The sequence below is a fragment of the Dendrobates tinctorius genome, unplaced genomic scaffold, assembly GCF_039654945.1.
Source record: "Dendrobates tinctorius isolate UK_male_01 unplaced genomic scaffold, ASM3965494v1 ptg000011l, whole genome shotgun sequence".
NCBI lineage: Eukaryota > Metazoa > Chordata > Amphibia > Anura > Dendrobatidae > Dendrobates > Dendrobates tinctorius.
Window position 1 is genome coordinate 53,422,755 of NW_027361679.1, and position 26,543 is coordinate 53,449,297.

At 43.6% G+C, this 26,543-nt stretch overlaps 1 protein-coding gene across 1 annotated transcript; it reads right to left on the reverse strand.

Annotated features, from left to right (window-relative positions):
* Nucleotides 1–8,851: 8,851 nt before the first annotated feature.
* LEPROTL1 (leptin receptor overlapping transcript like 1) lies at nucleotides 8,852–25,810 on the reverse strand. Its single transcript, XM_073542311.1, has 4 exons — nucleotides 25,589–25,810; nucleotides 13,042–13,117; nucleotides 12,501–12,687; nucleotides 8,852–10,366 (listed from the first exon to the last, which is right to left on the reverse strand). The coding sequence occupies exons 1-4, from the start codon at nucleotides 25,602–25,604 to the stop codon at nucleotides 10,250–10,252; spliced, it is 396 nt and encodes a 131-aa protein (XP_073398412.1). The 5' UTR covers nucleotides 25,605–25,810; the 3' UTR covers nucleotides 8,852–10,249.
* Nucleotides 25,811–26,543: the final 733 nt, after the last annotated feature.

Below are 26,543 nucleotides of genomic sequence, written 5' to 3' on the forward strand. Positions count from 1 at the left end.
CTCTTTCCTCCTTTAACTGATATAATGAGATTTGAAGTTGAGCATAGTATTTTGGACCTCTATATGTTGGTACTATTATATTTATCTGACTTGGACCAATATTACCCATCTTTGTATATACTTTATTTTTGTTGTTCTCATTATGAATTTAATAATGATTATTATTTTTATCTGTTCTGTAGTAATTGATAAAGGCCAAATGCGGCCGAAACGTTTTGCCTTGCCTACATTAAAAGACACAAAAATACATCTTGAAGTTGAGTGCCTAGTTTATTTTTACAGACTTATGTATGGACTGGCCATGGGTCTCCCGACCTGAAGTCACAAGAGAGCTAGAATCACTCTTGCAGGTGTGAGCAGTGCATAGGAGACAGCAAAGGGTTTCTCATTAGCATAGAGACAACTGAAAATTAGAGCTAGAGCCTGCAGAGGGAGAAAACGGCTACATACAAGTAATGCAATGGCCACAAAGTGTTATTACTAAAGCTGGAGTCACACATAGCGACTCACCAGCGATCCCGACAACGATATCAACGTGTCAGGATCGCCGGTGAGTCGCTATGTGATCGCTGGTGAGCTGTCAACACAGACAGCTTCACCAGCGATCAGCACAGCGACGCCACATCGCTGTGTTCGTTAGTAACCAGCGCGCTGATGCAGGGAGATGGTAACTAACGTACACATCGGGTATCTAAGGGACGCCTGTCCCTTGGATACCCGATGTGTACGTTAGTTACCAGCAGATCGCTGGTCTCCCGCCTGTCACACGCAGCAATGCGTGCTGGCCAGCGGGAGACCAGCGACCAAAGAAAAGTCCAGAGGTTTCCCAGAGCGATCACCGATACCGGCAGGGGGGCCGGTCGCTGATCGCTGTCACACACAGCAATCTCGCTGGTGAGATCGCTGTTGTGTCACAAAACTTGTGACTCAGCAGCGATCTCGCTAGCGAGATTGCTATGTGTGACGGGGCCTTAAGGTTCACATGACTGCTTATTTTGAAGGCTCATGAAATGACAAGCAAGGTAAAGGCAAGGACTTCATGGCGACAAAGTTCACCATGTGTCGCTGCTATATCCAGTACAAGTGAATGGTGTCGCATTTCAACCCAATCAAATGGCAAAAAGTCCAACTGGGTCAGAGTTTTTGTGACCTGCTTGTTCCGGTAGCTGTATCCTTGGGGTAGCAATGACATGGGAAACTACGGTTGCACCACAGGCGTTGCAGGCAAAGTCACTGTGTAATCCTAGTCTTAAATATACATTTCTTTCCGCACCAGAGCAGAAGTAAAATAACTCTTGAAACAGAAAAAAAAATAACAACTTTATTTTTTTCCAAAAATTTAGAGAACACAAGCATATTTCAGTGCATATTACAGGAAAAAAATTGTGGATATCTAGGTACCATGCACAGCAGTATCAGAACTATAACTCACATTGTTTTAGGGCACAACTACATTTTTTGTAATTCTAATTAAAAGGACTTGTCAGATGAACATTAAATAATAGTTCTCAGTTAGATCACAAACTGTTCAACAGGAATAATAATAAAAAAAACAAACAAACATCTGGAGTCTATTACTATCATTAGTGTTTTACAGCAGAATCATTTTTTGCTATTGTGCAGGTCATACAAAGATTGTCATTTCCATGTGATAACCATTGAGTTGTTTGGCAGACATCTCTCTCTGGGTTGTCACACGCACAAACACTGCTTGACCCAACAAAGAAAATGAATGTTTAATCGTGGGACAATCCTTTTATTCCTGACTCTTTACAAAACATAGAAGAAAATTACTTTCCTGTCTCCAATTTTAAAGGGGGGTTGCACAAAATTAGAAAAACAGAGCCATACCTGTCCATAGATTGTGTATAGTACTGTAGCAAATATCCATTTTCTTAATGCACCTGGGCTACAGTACAAGACTACTTGTATACACGTGTGACTGTTCCTGGAAGAAAGCAGCTGGGTTTAGCTAATCTGGTATGACTACTTTAAGTGCTTTTGTAACACATCCACTGGCTACATCTATATAGTTTTCCAACAATTAGTAAAATCATTGTGGATGCACCGGCCCCCCATCTAGACAATCAATGAGCCAATAATCATTGATTATTGAATCAGGAGCCAACAACTAAGAACAAACCGGTGATGAGCAGCTGGGTATCAATAATCAAACCAAGCTCTACATCCAGAAAACAGTTATGAAATGCCAAATCTATGAAAGATATGCACTAGGTAACAGATAATGGCAAAACACTAAATAGCCAAACGGGATATCTGGGACTTTGAGGAAAAACAAAATGTGCCTAAGCACTAAAAAGGCAGGTAGTTGGGGCCGGCAAAGAACATCACCGACACAGACCGCTCCGGCGGGAGTTCAGCTGCCTCTGCTGACGTCACGTCGAAAGAGTGGTGGCTTCTTTTCCGCCCTGCTCTGTCGACGAGGCATGGCTTCTGACGTCATTCTGATTGACAGTCGGCTCCACCAGTTTAGGCAGCGGAAATCTGGCTGTTAAATCAGACATCAAAGTCCCAACTCATCAACAGAGCGGAGCCAAAAAGAAGCTCAGTTAACAAAATCGCTGTCAGGAGCCATTTGAGACTGCCTTGTACCGGCAATTACCTATCTGTTAGGACAGGCACATTTTTCTTTTTCACAAAGTCCAGGATAACCCCTTTAATTCCCTAGTTTAGATTAGGGTGCTGAGTGATGAAATATAATGTCTACGGGATAAATATATCTTGACCAAGACAAGACGATGCAGGATATAGCAATCTATAGGTAGTAAGAATCCAAAAACGAACATGCGAGCCATTAAAAACTGCCACTTATGATCAGCTGCTGTGCTTCCAATGCAAGGCTTGATTGCTTGTCACACAAAATATGCACTGCATGAAAGCCAAGAGCCATTCTGCGTAGCCCTGAGAACGTGTCTGAACATCGCTTTCAGCATGAAAGACTAGAGAACTTTGGATATAAAGTTGTGCTGTGCAAATTTACTAAGCGTGTCAGTGTAAAAACTACAACCACCGGATATATCAGAAGTATACAGGACATATACACATTTATGTTTATCACTAACGCTGGAAAGAAGATCCTCAGTGACCCCTACATAGTCGCTACAGTCATTGAGAGAAATGCAGGTTAATTCTGTAAATGCAGATGCAAAATCGTTTTTCAGATGGACGGTGGAATATTATAGGCATTTTTACATGAAATCAGTCTGCGCTATGCAACATTGGAAGGGAGTAGTCCAAAACCCTAACATGGACTCAAAAGGCAGCATCAGCTCTGGGGCGTGAAAGCTTGACTAAGGTAATCCACCTAGACTAAGAGCTCCAGGACTACCCCCCCCACAAAGTGTTGCCTAAATCAGCTTGTTCTCAACGAGAAACTTTACCCCCTAAACAATACTTTTAAATTGGGTTGCAATGTAGCCTTCTTCCATGAGAAAGATGCCCTCTAGTCAGAGATTGGAGATAGTTACTCTATAGGTCAATGCCAACCCTACAACGGCCTTACTGAGGATATTCACACAAACCAGTCTTCCCCCTAAATTAAACCACCTCTATCTGCAGACAGCTGTTTCAGGGGTTTGTAACCATCACTAGTTCAGAGTCGGATGCTTGTTGGCTGGGTGCAAGAATTCCTTCTTTAGCTTGGGATGACTTTCCCAAATTAGGATCATTACAGGATTAAGGCTGTGTGCCCAAGATGCGATTCTTAAGCATTTCCGCGGCGTTTTTAAACGCGCGATTCTGTGGCAGAAACGCTTAAAAAATGCATCCAATGGATTTGTAATAGAAAACGCACGTTGTGCCAATGGTGCGTTTACCGCTGCGTAAACGCTTAGCGGTAAAAAACGCAGCATGTTCATTAATTTTGCGGAATCGCCCGCGATTCCGCATACCATCCATTATAAGGGCAAAAACGCATGGGAAAGAAAACGCATGCAAAAATGCTTGACAATCGCGTCCAAAACGCGTGTCAAAAATCACATGCGTTTTCCATTTCATGGGCATGCGTTTCTGCTCAGGAATAAATCGCGTGAAAAACGCGACGTGGGCACATAGCCTTACAGTGACCTATAGTAACCATCTCCAATGGGTGGCGCTGGAGAGTAAGCTTGGCAGAATGATAATATGCAAAACCCATTAAAGGGAATCGGTCACCCTTTTTCTGGACCATGAGCTGCAGACATCGACATCAGGGGGCTTATCTACAGCATTCTGTAATGTTGTAGATAAGCCTCCGATGTATCCTGAAAGAAAAAAAAAAAAAAAAAAGTTAGATTGGTGTCGGCGCCTCCGTCCGCGCCTCCCATCTTCATACGATGTCGTCCTCTTCTTCCTTTCCTGTCGTGGCTCCTGCGCAGGTGCATTGCTCTGCTCTGTAGAGGGCAGAGTAGAGTCCTGCAGTGTGCAGGCAACAGGAGAGGTCCGGCGCCTGCGCACTGCAGTATTCTGCTCTGCCATCAACAGGGAAGAGCAATGCACCTGCGCAGGAGCCACGACAGGAAGGGAAGAAGAGGATGGCATCGTATGAAGATGGGAGGCGCCGAACCGGACTGCGACACCCATCGGACCAGACCGCCCCCCCGGTGAGTATAATCTAACTCTTTTTCCTTATCTTTCAGGTTACATCGGGGGCTTATCTACAGCATTACAGAATGCTGTAGATAAGCCCCGGATATCGATGCCGGCAGCTCAGTTCAAAAAAAAGGGTGACAGATTCCCTTTAAATGAATGACAAATGAAGACATTCCCTTTTTTGAGAAAGAAAAATGCCCACCATTTAGGAAGACACATTACAAGTAATAAAAGCAGCTCATACATTTAGGACAAACTAGAGTTTTCGGTCAGATTGCATGTAGACAGGGATTTGCGAGTGCTTTATCCAAGAGCAGAACATTCAGTCATGACAACAATACCCACTTATGCGAGTATGGACCACTATTGTTTGATATGGTGACATACTAGAAGTTTACATGTAAAGATGTAACAGAACATAAAAGCCAGTGAAACACACAACCTGTATCACAATAGTGTCTTAGGTAAGTGGTGTACACTCACACTCAGATGGAAACAATATGGCAGCAAGTACAAATTGCTCTTTGCAACATGACATCTGTGGTTGCATGACCATCATGTGGTCTTTAGCATCTTTAGCTAGCCTCCGCTGGTTAATGGGGGCATTAGTAATAGTTACTATTTCAATCAGTGATTTTCAGCATATCATACCTACACATTAACTGATGAAAAACCCTCTTAAGGACATTAATTCACAGACATTTATGGAACATCAAAATGATGCGCCATAAATTATCTAATAGAAGCAGATCTCAGTAGTAGCACCTGTTAGAAGAGTGCTCTGTTCTGACTGGTACCTGCCCACAGCTACACATGCCAGCTCCCTCCATTCACTGCTGTGGGAGTTAGCTTAGCTGTATTGAGAACTCCTATTGCAGTGAATGGAGCTGGTGCATGCACGGCTACACTTTCATAGCAATAGGGTGTCAGAATTGAGGATCAGGGGGTACCCCAGTTTTGGAGATGGGTCCCTGTATGAATTTATAGATTAACTTACATTATCTAAACAACCACACAATAGGTAGTTAATAGTCACATTATTAAGATAGTGCTTTATAGGTGGCAATACACGTTAGATGAAAGTTTTCCAAACCAGTCAAATCAGCGGGTGAAAAAGAATTGAACACATCACCAATTTTCGAAGTAATTGTTTAAAAGGCGCTATTGACATGAACTTCTCTCCAGATTTCGGTAACAACTCATCCAATCCACACAAGCAAAAGAAATAAAAAAAATAGATGTCTATAAATTAAGCTGTGTAAGGGTATGTTTCCACATTACGTTTAGGCAGTGCTTTGAAGGCAGCTCCGCCCAAAGCGCTGCCGGCTTTTGTACGCACGGTGATTCCGCATGTGTCTATTGAACAGTGTGGAATCACCACATCCTATACATAAATATCAGTCTATGTAGCGGAGACTGAGCGTCTAGAAAGACGCGCCGCATGTCTGGTTACACAGGGAAGCCGGAGGCATCCCTGCATGCATAGTGGATATGGGATTTCATAAAATCCCATCTACTATGCTGTAACATCTGGCCGCTGCGGATTAGAGGCTGCGTCAGTATGCAGCGACAAGTCCACAGTGTTTACTGACCGTGGGAACATACCCCAAGGATGGGAAATTAAACAGGGAAAAAAGTACCGAACACATGAAGAAAGGGAGGTGCAAAAAAACATGGAAAGCTATGACAACAGCTGAAATTATCAGTAATTTGAAAGCAATGATGCCACTTAGAATTTTTACTATCAGATGGTTCAATAGATGGCCTATGAAAAGGTGTCTCATTACTAAGGTGTCACACAAGAAACATCTCATGATGGGTGAAACCAATGAACCATTTCAAGACCTTTGCCATCTTATTGTTGCAAAACATACTGATGGCATTGGTTACTGAACAATTTTTTAACTACTGAAGTTTCCAGTGAGCACTGTTGGGGCCATAATCTGAAAGTGTAAAAAACATCATTTTAACATAAGCTGGCCACGACTGGGTGCTCCCTGCAAGATTTAAGACAGAGGATTGAGACAGAGGAGTGAAAAGCATTATCAAAAAAGTTTGTCAGAGCACAAAAGACCACCTGTGGAGCGCTACAGAAAAGCCTGGAATAAACAGATATAGTTTTATTTTAAATAACTAACACTCAACCTCCATGGCCTTTATGCACGCTCACCATGCAAGACTCCATTGCTGAACAAAAATCATGATCAAGAGCATTTAAAGTTTGTTCAACAACATTGAGACAAGCTTGTGAAATACTGCGAGAATATAGTCTGGTCAGAGGAGACCAAAATTGAACTCTTTGGATGCCATAATAGACACCATTGTTTGGAGGCCAAAAGGCACTGCCTGTCATCCCAAAAACAACATACCAACATCGAAGTTTGGAGGTGGGGCTGTTTTTCAGCATACGACACTGGCAAACTTCATATTGAAGAAAATCAGCAAGGGTCTGATAAGATATACAGAGATAATAGACCTAGAATAAAAACAAACATGTAAAAACCACCTTACTATAATATAAAGTGGAAGTGTTAAAAAAAAGAAAAAAAAAAAAAAAAATTTGGTCTCACCAATGTGCCATGATGAAATATATTCTTCCAAACAGGATTGGAGGCAGATATTAAAGGTGTAATTTCTATTTTGCACTGTCATGCCCCACGTAACTGCTCCTGCAATCCTGTTTGTAAGAATAGATATTATGGCACATTGGTGAGATCAAATCTTTTTATACAAGCTGTGTTCTTTTGAGCACTTTCACTTTTTGTTATAGTAAGGTGGTCTCTGCGTGTTTGCCTTTATTCTAGGCCCTTTAAATTATACTATTAAAAGTTATCGTATTTTTCGAATTATAAGACGCACTTTCCCCTTCCAAATTTGGGGGGGGGAAAATGAGGGTGAGTCTTATGAGGATATACCTTACCGGCCGCGGGGGAAGAAGAGTCCCAGGGTTGCTGCTAGAGCAGGAAAGAGTGGAGCGTTGCTGCATCTGGAAACTTGGAAGAGGGGGTGTTTGGATGTGTGGCGCGTCACTGCGGGTGTCTGCTGTTGCGAGGGCTCTGACGACACTTTGTGAAAGGCCAGAGCCCCCGCAGTTCCATGCTTTCCTATGCGGTGGTCTCCGGAAAAATGGTCACCGGGGGGGTGGGGTGGGGGAGCGCATGCACAGATGGAAATCTCTGCACCGACTGCGGGAGATCTTGGTGCCGAGATCTCCATTTGCGCATGCACTTGGTGACCATTTTTCCGGAGACCACCGCATAGGAAACCATGGAACTGCGGGGGCTCTGGCCTATCACGAAGTGTCGGCAGAGCCCCTGTGGCATCGGATTCCCACAGCGGTGCGCTGCACATCCGAACACCCCCTCATCCCGGCCTGCGCAACGCTCCACTCTTGCCTCCTCCAGCAGCGACCCTAGGACCCCACTTCACCGCAGCCACCACCCCCGGTAAGCAATAAGACGCATGGATTATAAGAAGCACCATTTTAGAAAAAAAAAAAAAGTTTTCCTATTTTTCTCCTCAAAATTTGGGGTGTGTCTTATAATCTGGAGAGTCTTATAATCCGCAAAATACAGTATATTTTATTCTATTTAGAAAATTGTCTCTCCTTGCTGGTATTAGATCAAACTCCATATTGAAGAAAGGATGATTGAACAAATGTACTGAGACATTCCTGATAAAAATCTGCGGCCATCTACCAGGATGATAAATATGAAACAAGGGTGGATATTTCCGCAAGACAATGATTCCAAACACACAGGCAAGAAAACTCAATTGGTTTCAGAGAAAAAAGAAAAAAAAAAAAAAAAAGAAAGCTGCTGGAATAGCCGAGCCAATCACCTGACTTGAATCCAACAGAAAGTTTATGGATAAATCTAAAGCTCAGAGTTCATAGAAGGAGCACACGGAACCTTCAGGATTTGAAGAGTGAGCAATGCCTGTGACTAGTGTCTCCATACAGAAGGCGTCTGGAAGCTGTCATCACCAAAGACTTTTGTACGAAGTATTAAATAGATTTCAGTAAGCATGTTCAATACTTTTTCCCTGTGTCATCTCTCATTGTTACACAATTTATGGACATCTATGGTTTGATTTCTTTGCCTTTGTGCATTGGATGACTGGTTTCATGTCAAGATCACCTTTAGAGAAATATTTACTTACAAAATTGATGATGTGTTCAATAGTTTTTTCACCTGCTGTATGCCCACATTTTTCCCAGGCATTTAATAATCCTGTCCTTATGTTTTCAAGGGAAAATACACTGCCATACTCTTGTCAATGGCTGATCTCCCTCTATTCACATATTGGGCAGGAAAAAGATGTCTACATTTGGAAGGACCGAATTCATCCTGTTAGCACAAGGACATGTGACATGCATGTAGGATTTGTCCATTGGCTAATGAATTATATAGATAGAGCTGTTTAACCCAAATCATCAGTGTAACTGGAACCATCTATTCTGGGACACTCTGAGGAACATCTGTATGCAAATATCCTCCCTCTAATATAAATGTATGCATCAGGCGGCTAATTAACATCAGGACCAAGATCCGGAGTGTTTTATTTAAACCCCTCATATGCTGTTTTACATGACCATAATATTATCGGCACAAACCTGAACCCTTGCAGTTCTAGTTAACTGCTATCAATATAGAAATGTGTGATAAAACTGTTCCAGGTTCTACTGAACCAGACTGGGTGTTAGGCTGGGATCACACATGCGAGGAATATGGTCGCGTCTCGCATACTAATACCCGGCACTTGGATCGGAGCATGCGGCCGCATAGCAATACATGGAGCCGCACGCTCCGCTTCTGAGTGCCGGCAGCAGTGCCGCGTATTAACAAGCGAGACTCGGCCGTATTCCTCGCATGTGTGATCCGGGCCTTAAGGTTTACATCTGTAATATGGATCCTAATTTGTAATCACATTATGGCTATGAGAAACCAGCCCTATTGTCAATGAACAGCCCAGGCTAGAATGACTCTGTTCCCTTTTCTGCAGATCTGGCTAGTCTATGCTCAGAGTAGCAGCTTATTTGACGCATACCACCACCCATCCTCCCAACCCAGAATACCGCAAGTCCTTATGAACGTGCTTAGTAGCTGCAAAAACTACTTCTACTGGCATTACTTCATTTAAGCTAACGTAAAAGGGAATTCATAAATTTACTTTAGAAGTATCAGAAACAAAAAAACTAGGGCACAAATTCATACCGAAAACCTTAAAATAAATAAAGACAAAAAAATACAATGCTCATTTCAGTCATACGCATGGCTATGAAAGCTTAAAACACAAAATATTAAACACACTAAATGAAAAGTGCATTTCTATGGCATTTTTCTTTGACAACTACTTAATACATAGAGACGGACTATGAAAATGGAATGACAAAAAAAAAAAAAAGTTAAAATTATATATAAAAAAAAAAATATTTAAACCTACAAATGAGGTATGAACACTGAACAGAACATATCAAGGAAGCGGGTTTTGATCTCTGCAAGTAGATTCCTGGTAAGCCATTCTGCATGTTCATGGCAAAAGCATGATTAAACAATGGCGGGACTCCACATGCTGATGCCAGTTATATCTGTGCTTAGTCCTTTCCCTGGAGTCAGGAACATGGTCGTTTTGTAGAGTTCAGTTCTGGCATTGTACTTCACCACTGCTGCCAACTGAAATCATCATTGTTGCCAAACACTAGAAAGAAGCCTAAAATGGTAGAAAAGATGACCGTGTTTCCCGTCAGGACAAGAGCACATGCTCCCCAGCGAATCTGTGGACAAGAGATTAGCGGCACAAATAAATAAGTACTCTTCATTACATTCTCCACAAAACCTGTCACCCTAAGTCTGAGAACATGAGGCTGTTGGCGCACACAGCGAGATCGCTGTTGCGTCACAAAATCGGTGACGCATCAGCGATCTCGCTTAGTGTGAAGTACCTCTTAGACATTTTTCTTGCTAACCTTTTTATTCATAGGCTTCACAACAGAACTTGAAGACTGCATGAACAAAATATCACAAAATAAAAAGCTGGTAAAAAACAAAATGCTATAAAGACTGCAATCTTCTTCACACGAGTTTTCTACAGAACAGCATTAAGAATTGAGAGTCCTCAGCAGTTGATACCTTTTAATGGCTAACTGAACAGATGGTAACACATTGCAAGCTTTCCAGACTACTCAGGTCTCTTCATCAGGCATAGACTAATACAAAACCTGAAGTCACATATTTATGCACAAAACAGAACAGAAATAACGCAATATATAAGATAAGTGATGTGAAGCAGAATGGTCATTATGGGAGAGGGATAAACAAATATTGGGACAGTTCATAGATAAGGAGTGTGAATGTTTTATTGTCCTCTTATTAGAGTCTGGTACTGTGAAGCCCCCATTCAGTGCAGGAATGAATGTGTCACAAGGATTTATGTCTTTTTACATCAATTAAGGAATTTGCTCATCAGACCTTCTGGGTGCATCACACAACACAAAACCAGACCCTAATCAGAGGGCAATAAAATATTAAAAGGTATCAACCACTGAGGACTCTCAATTCTTATTATTTTTCTATCTACTGGCTAACACGGTACAAAGATATATATCTTTCCTGCAACATAACAGCAAAACCCTTGTGTTCCTAATAAACTGAATTTAGATTACAATGTTAATAGAACACACCAAGTTATGAATCTAATGCCATCTTGAATAGTAAGTCCTATTGGGAGAATAGAGGCATATTTCTGTTGCTAAATTCTAAAGAGGTAAGAAAACTAAGGGCCCTTTCACACAGCATTTTTGCCCACATTCACTGGTCCCAAGAGGGCTTACATCCAGACTCCACACAAAATGTGATTCGGAAGTATGCACTACGGGGCCATAGACTATAAATGGTGCAGACAAGAGTCACCATGTGCATTTTCGGGTGTATAATACACAAGTGCTGTTCAATAACCAACGTAGGGTAAGCACAAAAATTACAATTTGCCAAAGGCAGCTAAACCCTAACAAAAGATTATGGTAAAAGGTAACTTTTAATAAACTATTAAAGGATGGTTAAAAACACCAAGTTAGTGTGTATACCATCACCAGAATATTTCAAAGTCATATAAGCTATTGCATTTTTATATATCTGGTGTCTCTTACAGTAGTATTCATTAGCTCTGTAGGACAGGTGCGGCCGCTACCTAAATCCTTATTCAGATTATTAATACACTACTGTCTTGCTGATAAAACGACCACCTATGCCTCCCAACATGTATCACCAGATAAACTGGATTGATCAGGCTATGAGGCTAGAAAGCCTATTGTAAGAGACACCAGATATATAAAAATCCAATAGGTTAGATGACTTTGAAATATTCTGGTGATCGTATACACACTAATTTAGTGTTTAACAGTCCTTTAATAGTTTATTAAAAGTTATGTTTTACCATAATCTTTAGTTAGGGTTTAGTTGCCTTTGGCAAATTGTAATTTTTGGGTGTATATGCCTACTGGAGGTGGACGCCCAGGCGCAGTCTACTACATCTGAGTGTCCACCTCCAAACTGAGGCACATCAGAGCATATATTTACTGTCAGCACCATCATAGTCTGTGGCCCCGTAACACATATGTCCAAATTCAGTTTTGCGGGGAAGGGGGATGTAAAGATGTAAGCTCAGACGGGACCAATGAACATGTGCAAGAATGCTGCATGAAAGGGCCATGAAGTCACATTTAAAGTCAAACTAATTCAGGGAGTGGATCGTAAGCACACAGGGACCCAGTAAAGGTGCACTGAAAAGTAACAAGCCAACTGTATAAAGAATATCAAGCTAGGAGGAAATTGCTCTGGTTTCCAGCACATGGAACCATATTATACGTAGAGAAAACCTAGGGCACATTGCAAAACACGTTCAGTACTTACCAAGTTTGCTCTTGCAAAGACAATAGGGAGTCCAAACGCAGAGACCACGATGCCTGTTGTGAGAAAGATGGCCAGCTCCTTGCATGCATTACTTGCAGCATCTGTGTCATCTACCACTCGTTTTGCTATGCAGTATGGAATCGGTGCCAACACGTAAAAAAACAGGACAAACAGCGGCAGATACTGACTGCAGAAGATGAAAAGATAAAAAAAAAACGGAAATGGGAAAAGCTGAGAGACATCAGAACAAGTCTAAAAAACTAAACAACATCCCACAATTCATGCCTCCACATACAAAGATAAAGGCACCACTCTACAGAGTTGTACATGAAGATTACTTATGGGTGGATTTCCAGTTTCTAATCATAGATAGGAGTTTAAACCATTTTAGAAATTATTCCCAAGACCTAGGTTACACTCCTTGTTCCCATCCCAATTAGCCCTTTCTTCCATGGGTAATATATAGAGATTACATATTCTAGAATGTAAGAGTATTTATTAACTTCCACCAAAAATTACAGTAAGGATCAATGCCACTTACTTATACTGAGGCAGCGCACACCCCAGCATCAGAAACATCAATCCGATGGCTCCGCCAAATGAGAGGCTGATCAGAGCTAAAATAGAAAAATCCTGGAAATTACTCTCAACATCAATCACAGAGGAAAAAAAGCTAATCTCAGACGCAGGTCATAATTATGCAGGAATATAGTGAATATAAGTCGACTCCCTGCCATGAAGAGAAAAAGAACAGAAAAAGTTAGTCTTTTAGGGAAGAGTCAAATTTACTGCTGTGATTAAAAGAAGAGATGAGAATGAATGAAGAGATTCCTACCGCAGTTTTCCTGTCTAGTACCATCCATAGCTAGAAACAGACACAAATATGACTGGTCACACTGGGATTTATTGGTGTCCCAGACAGGAGCTAAGACTGGAGAATGTGAACTTCAGGCGATGAGCCGGATGACCAGTCAGCAGGCAGTCATCTGACCGCTCTAATCCCTCCAGGGACTCCCTTCAAGAAATCTCAAAGTGGCAGATTTCTGCCCTCCCTGGAAAAAGGCGCAAGATCAGAATCTTATGAACACTTCTCTCTTTAATTGTAGGGTATTCAGCCACTTAGGCTATGTGCACACGTAGTAAATTTCCCTGCTTTTTTTTTGTTGACAAAACCGCACCTCTTGGCAGAAACCGCAGGTGCGGTTTTGGTGCGGTTTTTTCTGCAGTTTTTTGGCAGAATTGTCTGCGGTTTTGCACTAGAAGAAATTAAATAAAGTTGGACAATACTGTACTCAAGAAAAAAAAAGGTGATGTCATTTCCTGCTCCAAACCCCCCAGCCTCCATTTTGCTTTTACGTGGGGTCCCCCTATATTTTAGGGCCAGAAAGGCTACGCAGACAGCTGAGGGTTAATATTTGTAGCCGTGCTATGAATATCAGCCCACAGCTGTCTGCGTAACCTTTCTGGCTCTAAAAAAAGGGGTCCCAACCCCAAAAAATGTTTACGTGGGGTCCCCCTATATTTTAGGGCCAGAAAGGCTACGCAGACAGCTGCGAGCTGATATTCATAGCCTAGGAAGGGGCCATGGATTTTGGCCCCCCCCGGCTACAAATACCAGCCCGCAGCCGCCCCAGAACCGGCGCATCAAAGATGCGCCAATTCCGGCACTTAGCCCCTCTCTTCCCACTCCCGCACAGTGGCGGGATGTGGGGTAATGAAGGGGTTAATGTCACCTTTCATCGGTGACATTAAGCCCGGTTAATAATGGAGAGGCGTCAAGAAGACGCCGATCCATTATTAATCCAAAAAAGGTAATTTTGAAATAAAACAGACACCAAAAAAAAAAAAAATTTAATGAAATAAAAAAACACAAGTTTTTGACAAAAAATTCTTATTTTTCACTCAATCCAGCGACGCCCTCGTTCTCCTAGAAAAAAATTAAAAATAACAAACCAAATTTATACTCCCTGTTCCATCGCAGTCCATAAACGAGGGTCCCACGACGATCTGCCATGGAGAACAGTCACATCCTGAGATGTGACCATCCTCCATGGCTGCAGAAACACACTGACAGGAGCTAAGCTCCTGCAGTGTGTTACTGCGCATGAGTGAGAGAGTTTACCGGAGTTCATTGACTCCGGTACTCTCCTTTACGGCAATGCTGCGTGGGAAAGGTCACACGCAGCTACATTGCCGTAAAGCGAGGTCCCGGAGCACCCGAACACTCCATGAAAAACGGCAGGAGCATCGCTATGTGGTGAGTATGTTTATGTTGTATGTCCTTTATTGTATGTGTATTGTATTTTTTTTTTTTAACCCTTTACTGAGCAATTGTGCACGGTCGCCGCAGGGACTACTCTCCCATCTTATAGCGATGGGAGCAGCAGTCCCATACAGCGACTGAGCACAATTGTGGGCCTACCGTCGCATGGGGACTGACGCACACATACAGACGCACACAGACTGACGCACACACATACATACATACATGCATACATACCAAATCTATGAGACGGCCCACATCGATCCCCATGCGACGGTAGCCTTCCATGACGTTATGGTGACTTCCTTCTTCTTCCCTACACTCCGCCCCCGCACTTCCTCTTCCTCCCGACATCACTTCCTTCTGCTGTGTTTTTTCACCCAATTCCGCAGCAATAACCGCAGATATTTTTATCTCTGCGGTTTTGCTGCGGAATTGCGTGACTCAATGGAAGTCAATGGGTGCAGAAACGCAGCAGAACCGCACAAACAATTGACATGCTGCGGATTGTAAACCGCAGCAAAATCGCGCGGAAAAATCCGCAGCATGCGCACATGTTTTTTTTATTTTCATAGGAAATAAAGGGTTTGTAAAACGCTGCAGAATCTGCAGCGTTTCCGCAGGCCCAAAACCGCTGCGGAAACGCAGCAGAATCCGCAAAGTGTGCACATACCCTTACTTGTAACCCAGGGGTAATGTACTAGATCAGTTGTGAATGCATTTCCTCGTATGGAAGCACATGGCTGTGACTTATAAGCAAGGCACATTTTATTACACACCATGCTTTGCCAGGTTCAAGGAGGAGAAGGTTGGCCGGAGAACTGAGCTCTGTAGTGTAAAAATGTGGTTCCTTATAAGTGATGTCGAAGCATTTTTCTATGTGGAGGCAGCAGTAATGCTGTATGGGTGCTTGTCCCCCAATAAAAAATATAAGTTTTCCCAAGACATCCAGTGTGACAGTCATAAGAAATCGAATATTAAAGCCATATGTACCTGCACTGGGGGTTTTTGGGGAAAAAAAAAAAATAGTCGAGGGGTTCAAGAGAGGCCTGGATGTCTTCCTGGAGCGTAACAATATTGTATCTTACAGTTATTAGGTTCTTTAGAAGGACGTAGATCTGGGGATTTATTCTGATGGAATATAGGCTGAACTGGATGGACAAATGTCTTTTCAGCCTTGCTAACTATTACCATATTCCAATGCTGGAGGGCGCTATAACCTCATCGCCGTTAAAAAGCGGCACTGTGGTTTAAGTACCCTTAACTGACGCCGTTAAAAGACGTATCGGTGGTCGTTAAGGGGTTAAATGTAACTCCGCATTCCAGCATTCTCCCCTGCTCACACCAATCGCCGGCAGAGCAGGGGAGAATGAGGAGAGCCGTGTTCAGCACCCAGCGCCGGGGAACAGCGCTTACTGTAACGCCTTTTCCCTGGCGCCCGTCCGTGTGGTACTGATGCGGCGCACACGCCACACGTGTGGCGCAAGTATTACGGACACTGACGTCTCCAGTACCAGAAATATCAGGACGTGTGAAAGAGGCGTTATAGCGGGTTTTTATGTTTGGCATCTGTCACACGCTAAGACACGCTTTTTATTGCAAAAAAAAAAAAAAGAAAAAATAGTTTTTGCATCACCACATTTTGAGAGTTATAATTTTTCCAGATCTTGGCCCGCAGAGTCATGTCAGGTTTTGTTTTTTGCGGGACGAGCTGAAATTTTTATTGGTATAGTTTTCGGGCACATGACTTTTTTTGATCATTTTCTATTCCGATTTTTGGGAGACAGAATGAGCAAAAAAAAGCAATTCATGAATTTCTTTTGGGGATGGGAGGGGGCGTTTACACCGTTCAGCATGTGGTAAAATTGATAAGGCAGTTTTATTCTTCGGGTCAGTACAATTATAGTGATACGTCATTTATATTTTTTTTTATGTTTTGGCGCTTTTTAGTGATGAGGAAGTAAACTCGTTGCTCGGGTTTCCCAGAGCATGTTCGGGTGATCTTCGAGTATTTGGGCGTGCTTGGAGATGTAGCTTTCGTCGCCTCAGCTGCATGATTTGTGACTTGTATTCAGTCTGTCTGTCTACATGTGGGGATTCCATAACAAACAGGCATTCCACACCTGTATTCATGCTGTCCAGCAGCATGCAGCTAAGGCGACGAAAACTAAATCTCCGAGCACTACAAAATACTCATAGACCACCCGAGCATGCACTGGTAAACCCTGGTAGCGAGTATACTCGCTCATCACTAGCGCTTTTATATAATAACTATTTAATAGAAAAAAAAAATTGCTTTTGCATCACTTTATTCTGAGCTATAACTTTTTTATTTTTTCGTTGATGACGCTGTATGGTGACTCGTTTTTTGCGGGACAAGATGATGTTTTCAGTGGTACCATGTTTATTTATATCCATCTTTTTGATTGCGTGTTATTCCACTTTTTGTTCGGCGGTATTATGATAAAGCTTTGGGGTTTTTTTTGTTTTTTTATGGTGTTTACTAAAAGGGTTAACTAGTGGGACAGTTTTATAGGTTGGGTCATTAAGGACGCGGCGATACCAAATATGTGTACTTTTATTGTTTAGATTTTTTTTATTCAAATATTTATTTAGTGATAGAATAGATTTTTTTTATATTTTTTTTTTTCACTTCATTCTAATTTTTACACTTTGTCCCACTATGGGACAATCATTTTTTGCAGTCTTCTATACCATGCATATGAAGCTGTCAGCGCTGAAATCCGTGAACACTGACATGAGAGACGTCCTGACAAGCACTACGCACGACAGAAAGTTTCTCAGCTCTGGTAACCCGGATGTCGTCATGACGACATCAAGTTACCATAGCAGCGATCAGGACCCCGATAAATTTAAAAAAAACAAAAACAATGGCATGGGGATCCCCCCCATTTTTGACAACCAACCTTGCTTAAAGCAGACAGCTGGTGGCTGGTATTCTCAGGCCATGGATATTGCCCCCCCTAGCCTAAAAATAGCAGCCCGCTGCTGCCCAGAAAAGGCACATCTATTAGATGCGCCATTTCTGGCGCGTTGACCGGCTCTTCCCACTTGCCCTGTAGCGGTGACATGTGGGTGAAAGTTGGGGGGGGGTTAATGTCAACTTTGTATTGTCAAGTGGCATCAAGCCCACGGCTTAGTAACGTAGAGGCGTCTATAAGACACCTATTTATTACTAATCCTATATTCACATTGTAAGAAAACACAGACACCCAGAAAAAAAGTCCTTTAATTGAAAGAATGATACAGACTCCTTTAAGAATCTTAATTAAACCATACTTACGACCTTGCCTAATTCCACCGACGCCCTCTATCTGCTGTAATAAAAAATCAACAATATACCATACCTGTCTGTCGTTCTGTCCCACGCTGTAATCCATGTCTAGGAGATACAGTTTTTAACCTGGACAGTGCCAAGATGCGACCATCTAGGATGAGAAGCACTGTTGAATGAGATGCTGCGAGGGTGGCCTCAGAGACCGGTGGTGACGTCATCGAGGTTACATCTGGTCACAGGCTCTGTTCCCAGCCGGGGTGAACTGCGGTGACCTCAGTGAGATCCCCACTAGCAAAAATAAAAAAAGAGAAGATATGGCTCTTGGAAGAAGAGGAGGAAAATAAGAATGCAAAAACTGAAACTGGCCATGGTGAGAAGAGGTATGGAAAGTGATGGAGAACAAGGGCCCTGCCCGCTGCTTCACAGACATCACTGATCTTCATAGTGACAATGAAGGAATAAAAGAATCCACACCATCTATAAACAGAGAGGTGGTGAGGGAAGACTTAGCTAGTTTAGATGAATTGAAAACTCATGGTCCAGAAAAATTACATCCTAGGGTACTGAAAGAGTTAGCAGAGGAAATTGCAGACCCACTAGCCAGAATCTTTGAAAAATCCTGGAAAAGAGAATTCCCAGAAGACTGGAGAAGGGCAAATATTGTCCCTATCTTCAAAAAAGGAATTGCATCTGCAAACTCACCTTCCTTTAACTGAACTGCCTGACCGATGTCTGCATGAGCTATCACATCAATTCCTCCTGCCGCCATGTAGCTATTAACACCCCCTGTATTGAGAGGCCTTTATTGGAAAAACCGATGTGCTGGCGCATTCAGAAGCAGTAGCTGCAGTGAAAATGCTGCCTCAATAGCCAATGCAGCCACTCCCCAATAAAGCCCCCTCAGTACAGGGGGTGGTAAGTGGCTACAGGGGAAAGTAGAGGTTGATGTGATGGCCAATGTTAAAATGGGGCAGGTGTCAGAACTTCTCAGAAGGAAGGGAAGTGTCACATTCACTAATTGCTCAGGCTGTTTCCAGCAACTATCAGAGTCAGTGAAAAGGACGAAGCTGGAGATCTGGCCAGTAGCGCTGATGGATGGACAGAAGCCACCAGGATGGAGCTGTTGAACATGGAAGAATGCACCTGCCAGAGGGACATCATACGCAAGTAATAAAACATGTACAGATTTAGGCTATGTGCCCACGTTGCAGAAATGCTGCAGAATTGCTCGCAGTATTTCCGCAACTCCCCGCCGCGGGTAAAATGCATGCGGAATTCGCATGCGTTTTCCCACAAAACACAAGCGTTTTCAGCTTGCAGAATGCTTGCGCTTTTCCAAGCGATTTGAAGCATCGCTTGGAAAAGTGACTGTCAGGTTGGTCACACTTGTCAAGCATAGTGCTTGACAAGTGTGACCAATTTTTTTACTATTGATGCTGCCTATGCAGCATCAACAGTCAGGCTATGTGCACATGTCCGGAATTCCCGTGGATTTTATACGTTTTTGCCGCGTTCTTTCGCTGTAAAAACGCATAAAATAAGCAACCCATTGAATTCAATGGCATTCCGCACATGCTGTGTTAATGCTGCATATTTTTCCGCGGCGGAATTGCATCGCGGAAAAATATGCAGCATGCTCATTCTTTTTGCGGAATCACGGGAGTTCCGCACACACAGGAATGCATTGTTCCGCTTACTTTCCGCATGTGGCTATGCCCACTGTGGTGTGACTGGTGGTCACGTGGTTAATGACCAATATGTATCACAGGGTGGGTGGCCCTGTGATGGAAGCTGGAACATGTATTGATCAGCAGATCTACTGCTGAGGGATTGTTACTGTGTATTAGGGAAGCTTCCAGGTGACTTGGTGAGATGAGTGGGACCAGTCACCTGCAAACCCACTCAGGGGCGTGTGTCCGAACGCCCAAAGTAAAGCCTATGTGTGTAGCTGTGTGGAATAAGACCTTTAGTGAGGCCATGACCACATATGTGATCCATACCTCACCTGTGGGTGTGGTTATGTACCATATAATGTGACCAGGGTGGGTCACATGGCGAGAGTGTGTATACATGAATGGTGCAGACGGCAAGGTCCTCTAAGGTCTGTGCTGGGAATCCTGGAAGGAGGATCGGATCCCTGGAGCATATGGCGAAATTTTGGACCCGGTGAGGCCCGTGTGTGGGACAGTTTCCAGGAGGGGACGGATGTCCTGAATAAGAAGCAACTAAGAGGTAACCCCGGACAGGGGGAAATAACTGTTTAGGCTATGGAGTCTGTTTGCTGGATATAGCACAGCCTGTGTGACCACAGGGCTAAGAGAGCGGGGCTCTACATGGAATATTCATCTGTCTGATATAAGACTATTGCCTTTTATGGTTTATGCTGTATAATAAACCGTATGGACTATTTATGTGAAAAACCCGTGCCAGACCTTGTTAATCTGCTGCCAAGTGAGTGTCTCCCAACATGAACAATAAGCGCTACCTTACACCACCATGCACAAAGTAAGCGGAAAATGTGCGGATGGTACCCAGGGTCTGGAGGAGAGGAGATTCTCCTCCAGGCTCTGGGTACCATATCCCTGTAAAAAATAGAATTAAAATAAAAAAAATTGTGTTATTCTCACCTTCCAGCGTCCCCAGGCCTCAGCGGTGCTCCCGGCAAGTCCCGTTCCCAGCGATGCCTTGCGACAATGACCTCTGATGACATAGCAGTCACGCGACACCGCTACATCAGAGGTCATTCGTGCAATGCATCCCTGGGAACGGAAGTTGCCGGCAGTGCCAACAAGGCCCGGGAGGACTTCGGGAGCCGACAGAGGGTAAGTATATCTCTTTTTTATTTTAATTCTATTTTTTTATAGGAATATGGTACCCAGGGCATGGAGGAGAGTCTCCTCTCCTCCAGACCCTGGGGTACCATCCGCACATGAAGCGCTAACTTTACGCATGGTGGGCATAGCCACATGCATAAAGTGAGCATTTCAACGCAATCCTATGGCGGTGTAATCGCCGCGATTCCGCAGAAATAATGGACATGCTGCGGATTTTACCGCTATGCGATTCCACAGCGGAAAAATCCGCAGCATTGGCACAGCAACTGCGGAATCCCATAGAATTGCATGGGAATGCGTTTTGTTAGCGTTTAAGCGTTTCCGCTGTGGCAGAAACACGTCGGAAACGCAACGTGGGCACACAACCTTACTATTATCTAATCATGTATTAGCATACTTCTGTGCACTTGTTTGTGTATATTTACACTCACACAGATAACTACTGTACACTCAAGTACAAGTATACATACATACATACATACAGTCACGGCCGAAAGTATATGTATCGGCGTGTACTGTGGTTATGTGTATGTATACACACACTGATAACAGTACACCATATACATTAGTACCTGAGACACTATAGACAGTATGTATAAAGATAAATATCACTTAACGGGGGATTCCTGGGAGCAGACAAATCACCGATGCAGCTGTATCGGGTCCAGTGGTGGAGTGAGGCCCACTGACACCAGCAAATATTTCGGCTAGCTGTGCATCCTCAGCTGAAATATCCACTAGCTCCCTGCGCTGCATTACATGCCGCTGGCCAATTTGCGGCCAGCAGCTGACCTCTGCGTGCTCATGACTGGGGGAATATGGCAGTGACGTCATGAGCGACAGCGAAGTGAACTGGCGGCTGCAGAAGAGGACGCCGATTGGCGTGGGAGCATAGAAAAGAGAGTAGAATCGTATTTTTTTTTTTTTTTCATATGTTGCAGAAGAGAAAGACAAAATTATCAGAAGGGTCATGTAGTACTATGCTCGCCGCACAGCAGAGCATCACCGCCGCACCTGTCGCAAAATGCCGGCGGAGCCCTGCCGCACCATAGAGCACCATCACCGCACCTGTCGTGAAATGCCAGCAGAGCCCCGCCGCACCACCACCGAACCTGTCACAAAATACTGGCGGAACCACCGGGAACTCTGGTGCACCACCGCCTCACCAGCCTGTGATGGGTTTTACCAGAGGCCACAGCACCAGCCCGGACCACCGAACAACACCTGTGACCACGCTCCCCTGTGCCGATTCCCCCCCCCCCCGGTAAGCTGAACCCCCCCCCCCATTTGGCACATTATTTCCCCCCCCCCATTTTCCTTCTGAAAATGTGGGGTGTGTCTTGGGGTCTGATGCGTCTTATAGTCCGAAATATTATTTATTCTTTATACTGTGTAACTTGAAGTAGTTCTGTTATTTGTAAAACAACTTCCCTTAGGGCACATTTGTGTAAAAAGTCTGTGTGCTGTCAGATTTTTTTTTTTTATTGGACAGTATACAGACTCTAGAGTTTAACAGATCCATTCACATATCCATGAAAATCATGTATCCGAGAATGAGATCTGTCAAACTCAGAGCATGCTATTTGCTGGTCCGATTTTGAGGATCAGAATGGGACACTCAATGGGTCTCTGTGCTAAGAAAAAAAAAAAAATTGGGCAGCATATTGACACATCACATTGTGTAGTGTGAATATAAAAATGGGTATTTTGAGTCCATATTGAAATATACAAAATGCATTCAGACCATGACATAGCTGCATTATTGGTCATACATTTACAGTCAGAATGCTCATTGTGACACAATCTTGAGAACTGTTTACTTATTGTCTGATCCCTTTCACCTCACAAACAGTTCTATGCTTCTTATTGTGAAACATGAAGATGGTGGCGCTATCTAATACTTGTGGGCTTTTATAGTCACAATTTATTGCCCATCCCCGGATGATTCCTTGGTATCTGTTTCATCTTATCTTGAAAGCTGGCCACTGGAGGGGCAGGGTGAAACCAGAGTTACACATAGTGTAAATCACTAGAAACATGACTAAAGGCCCCGTTACACACAACGATATTGTGAACGATATCGCTGCAACGTCACCAGTTTGGTGACGTTGCAGCGATGTCGAAACAACATCGTTGCGTGTGACATATAGCAACGATCAGTTGGCTGATCGTTAATCGTTGCCTAATGGTCTGGGCCATAATTCTATCATTGGTCTCCTGCTGGGCAGCACACATCGCTGCGTGTGACAGTGAGAGACCAACGATCAGTGACGCTGGGAGCTGGTATCCAGGGTAAACAGCGGGTATCTAAGGCTAGTTTCACACTTGCTTTTTTTTGCAGTGCGTTTTTCCCGCAAAAAAACGCATTGAAAAAACGCATACAAAAGCATACAACTGCTGCGTTTTTTTCAAGCATTTTTATGAGCATGCATGAAAAAAACGCAGCGTTTTTATGCGTTTGTATGCGTTTTTAGTGCGTTTGCGTTTTTTTCCAACATTAGGTGGCCCCTCACACTAACCCAAGCCATGACTTTACTAACCCTAACCCTGACCCTTAACAAAACCATACTTAACCCTAACCCTGACCCAAACCCTGACCCTAACCCTGACCCTAACCCTTAACCAAATCATACTTAACCCTAACCCAAACCCTAACTAACCCTAACCCTGACCCTAACCCTAACCCTGACCCTAACCCTTAACAAAACCATACTTAACCCTAACCCTGACCCTAACCCTGACCCTAACCCTTAACCAAACCATACTTAACCCTAACCCTGACCCTGACCCTAACCCTTAACCAAACCATACTTAACCCTAACCCTTAACCAAACCATACTTAACCCTAACCCTGACCCTAACCCTGACCCTAACCCTGACCCTAACCCTTAACAAAACCATACTTAACCCTAACCCTGACCCTAACCCTGACCCTAACCCTTAACCAAACCATACTTAACCCTAACCCTGACCCAAACCCCAACACTAACCCTGACCCTAACCCAAACCCCTAAATTCCATGGTTAACAAAAAAAAACGCATGTGCAAAAAAACGCATACATGAGCATGCCAGTGCGCACATATGCGCATCCATAGGCTATAATGGCCATTTTTAGCGCAAAACGTGCGCATATGTGCGCATGCGCTTTTTTGCAGGGCCAAAAAATGCAACATGCTGCGTCTGGAAAATACAAACGCACACCCCAAAAAAACGCAGCGCATGAAAATCGCATACATGCGCTTACAAGCGCGCAGGTATGCGCACCCATGTTAAATATAGAGGAAAAAACGCATGCGCACATATGCGTTTTTTTCCAGCGCTAAAAAACGCAAATGTGAAACCAGCCTTAGAGCCGCGTGGCGCTTAGTTACCCGCTGTTTACCCTGGATACCAGCGTCTTTGCTGGTCCTGATCGCTGGGGCTGTCTATGTGACAGCTAACCAGCAATCAGCTAACTATGTCCCAGCGATCCCATCCACGTCGGATCGTTGGTGGGATCGCTGGGACATTGAAGCTTGTAACGGGGCTCTAAGACAGAAGCAAAAACTTGGATACATGTACAGTGCTGTTATACCTACATAAGTTGGGGACGCCCGTTCAATGTTGCGAATTTCCCAGGGGTCTCTGTCTTGGTGTTGCTTCTCTGATATTCCAGATGGATGAGGTTTAAAAGCCTCTTGGTGATGGATGTTGTGAGTATATGCACTTAATCATTATATGTATTTAAGCTTTATATGTTCTTAACCTTTGTATGTTAAAATATTACAAAAGTGTACGCAATCATACTATTCCTTTAATTTTGTAGTTTAAAATAAAATAGTGTTATATCACAAGTAGTAGCCTTCTTTAAAGCTGTATCTGAACCTTAGTGTTAAAAAGTTACCAATACACATGTATACAGGAATGTAGACTTATGTATAGCGCCGTCCCCTAGTATATAATGTACTTTCTTGTTATATATAGCACCTTTGTATAGTGTACGTTCTTGTTATACATTACGCCATCCTTAATTACAGCGTTTCCCCTTTAATTATGTATAATGCCATCCCTTATTATGCAACATCCTATTTATGTATGGTGCCATCCTCTATTATGTAGAATCTTCTGTTATTTGGAGCGCCGTCCATTATTGCACTGTTCCTTACATGGCGCTTTCTCATTATTTTTGTTATTCTCAGTGCCCTCTCTTTATTACAAAGTCATCTTTTGTTAAACGTAAAATGACAACTGATGGAGCAGCCGGTGACCAGCCAACCGGTCCACCAGCCACATCCATCACAAAAGATGCTTCCCCATGCTCCATCAGCAGTCATTTCAGTTCATATCTAACAAGAGCAAACAGTGTGTAACAACGAAAAGGGAGCAGTAAACAACAAAACTAACAAGAATCTGATACGTAAGGGACGGCGCTGTACATAAAGGAGAACTATGTAATAAGGGACGGCGCTGTACACAAAGGAGAACTATGTAATAAGGGACGGCGCTGTACACAAAGGAGAACTATGTAATAAGGGACGGCGCTGTACATAAAGAGAGGGCACTGTGTAATAAGGGGCAGCGATTAAATATGAGGAGACTGTAAAATTATATATGCGTCCGCCCCTGTTCTGATCAGTGGTCAGCCTAGTGAGAGCAGAGGCGTCCCAGGGTCCACGTCCTATCCGGAGCCCCCAGCTCTCCCCAGCACATTACCTTTAATCCCAGCCATAGCTGCAGTGGAATGGCGCCCTGTGACCTCCCAGCTCCGCACTACCTGCTCCACACAGCGGCCAGTCACAGCTGCTACTCGGTAGTGATGTGTCGTTCGTGAACGATCCGATACAAAGAGCCGGCTCCCTGCTGTGAACGAAATGAGCCGGCTCTGCAGGGTGAACGAGCCTTTTTTTTTTTTTTTTCTGGCGCCTGGAAGCAGTGAATCCAGACTGTGACTTATCTGTGGGGGGAGGAGCAGTCAGGAGAGGAGGAGATATGAATAAATGCACGTGAGTTAACCCTTCAGTCCCAAATATATCCTGCCAGTTCCTCCATGGCATATATGGTGTGTGACTATGTGTAAGAGGAGGGACGCAGCACATTGTCATCATCATCTGCAACGACCCGTGCGTTACCTTTAGGTGCGGATTTGGCAGCGCTGATTAAAATCCGCAGGTAAATCTGCAGGTCAAAAGACCTGCAGATTGCTCTGCGGTTTTGCCCTGCGGTTTTTCATCTCCTCGATGGGAGGAGATGGGAATCCGCAGAAAGAATTGACATGTCAATTCTTTCTGCGGTTTCAAAACCGCGGAAAAATCCGCACCGTCTGCACTGCGGTTTTGTATTTCCATAGGATATTATGGTACTGTACACCGCAGCAAAAACTGCTGCGGATCTGCAGCGGCCAAATCCGCTGCAGAACCACAGCAGAATCCGCAGCGTGTGCACACAGCCTTAGTCCCAAATAAAGCTCCACTTTCCTGGCCTCTCATCCCTGGCGTATACATACAGTATATGGTCTGTGTAGGAGGAGAGGCTCAGCACATTGTTTGGTGTATCGTCTTCTCATAGTGTTAGGCCAAGTTCACATTGCGTTTATGGCCCTGCGTTCAACGGGATCGTTACATAGCGGCACTAACGCTGTAACGGATGAGTTAATGCACCCATTGGCCGC

What these genes read in the sequence shown, in the direction of transcription:
- LEPROTL1 (XM_073542311.1), bottom strand. An exon ending in TGTGCGCTGCCTCAGTATAA is followed by an intron (nt 12,688 to 13,041) that starts GTAAGTGGCATT and finishes CATCTTCTGCAG; the next exon opens with TCAGTATCTGCCGCTGTTTG. An exon ending in TCTTTGCAAGAGCAAACTTG is followed by an intron (nt 10,367 to 12,500) that starts GTAAGTACTGAA and finishes TCTTGTCCACAG; the next exon opens with ATTCGCTGGGGAGCATGTGC.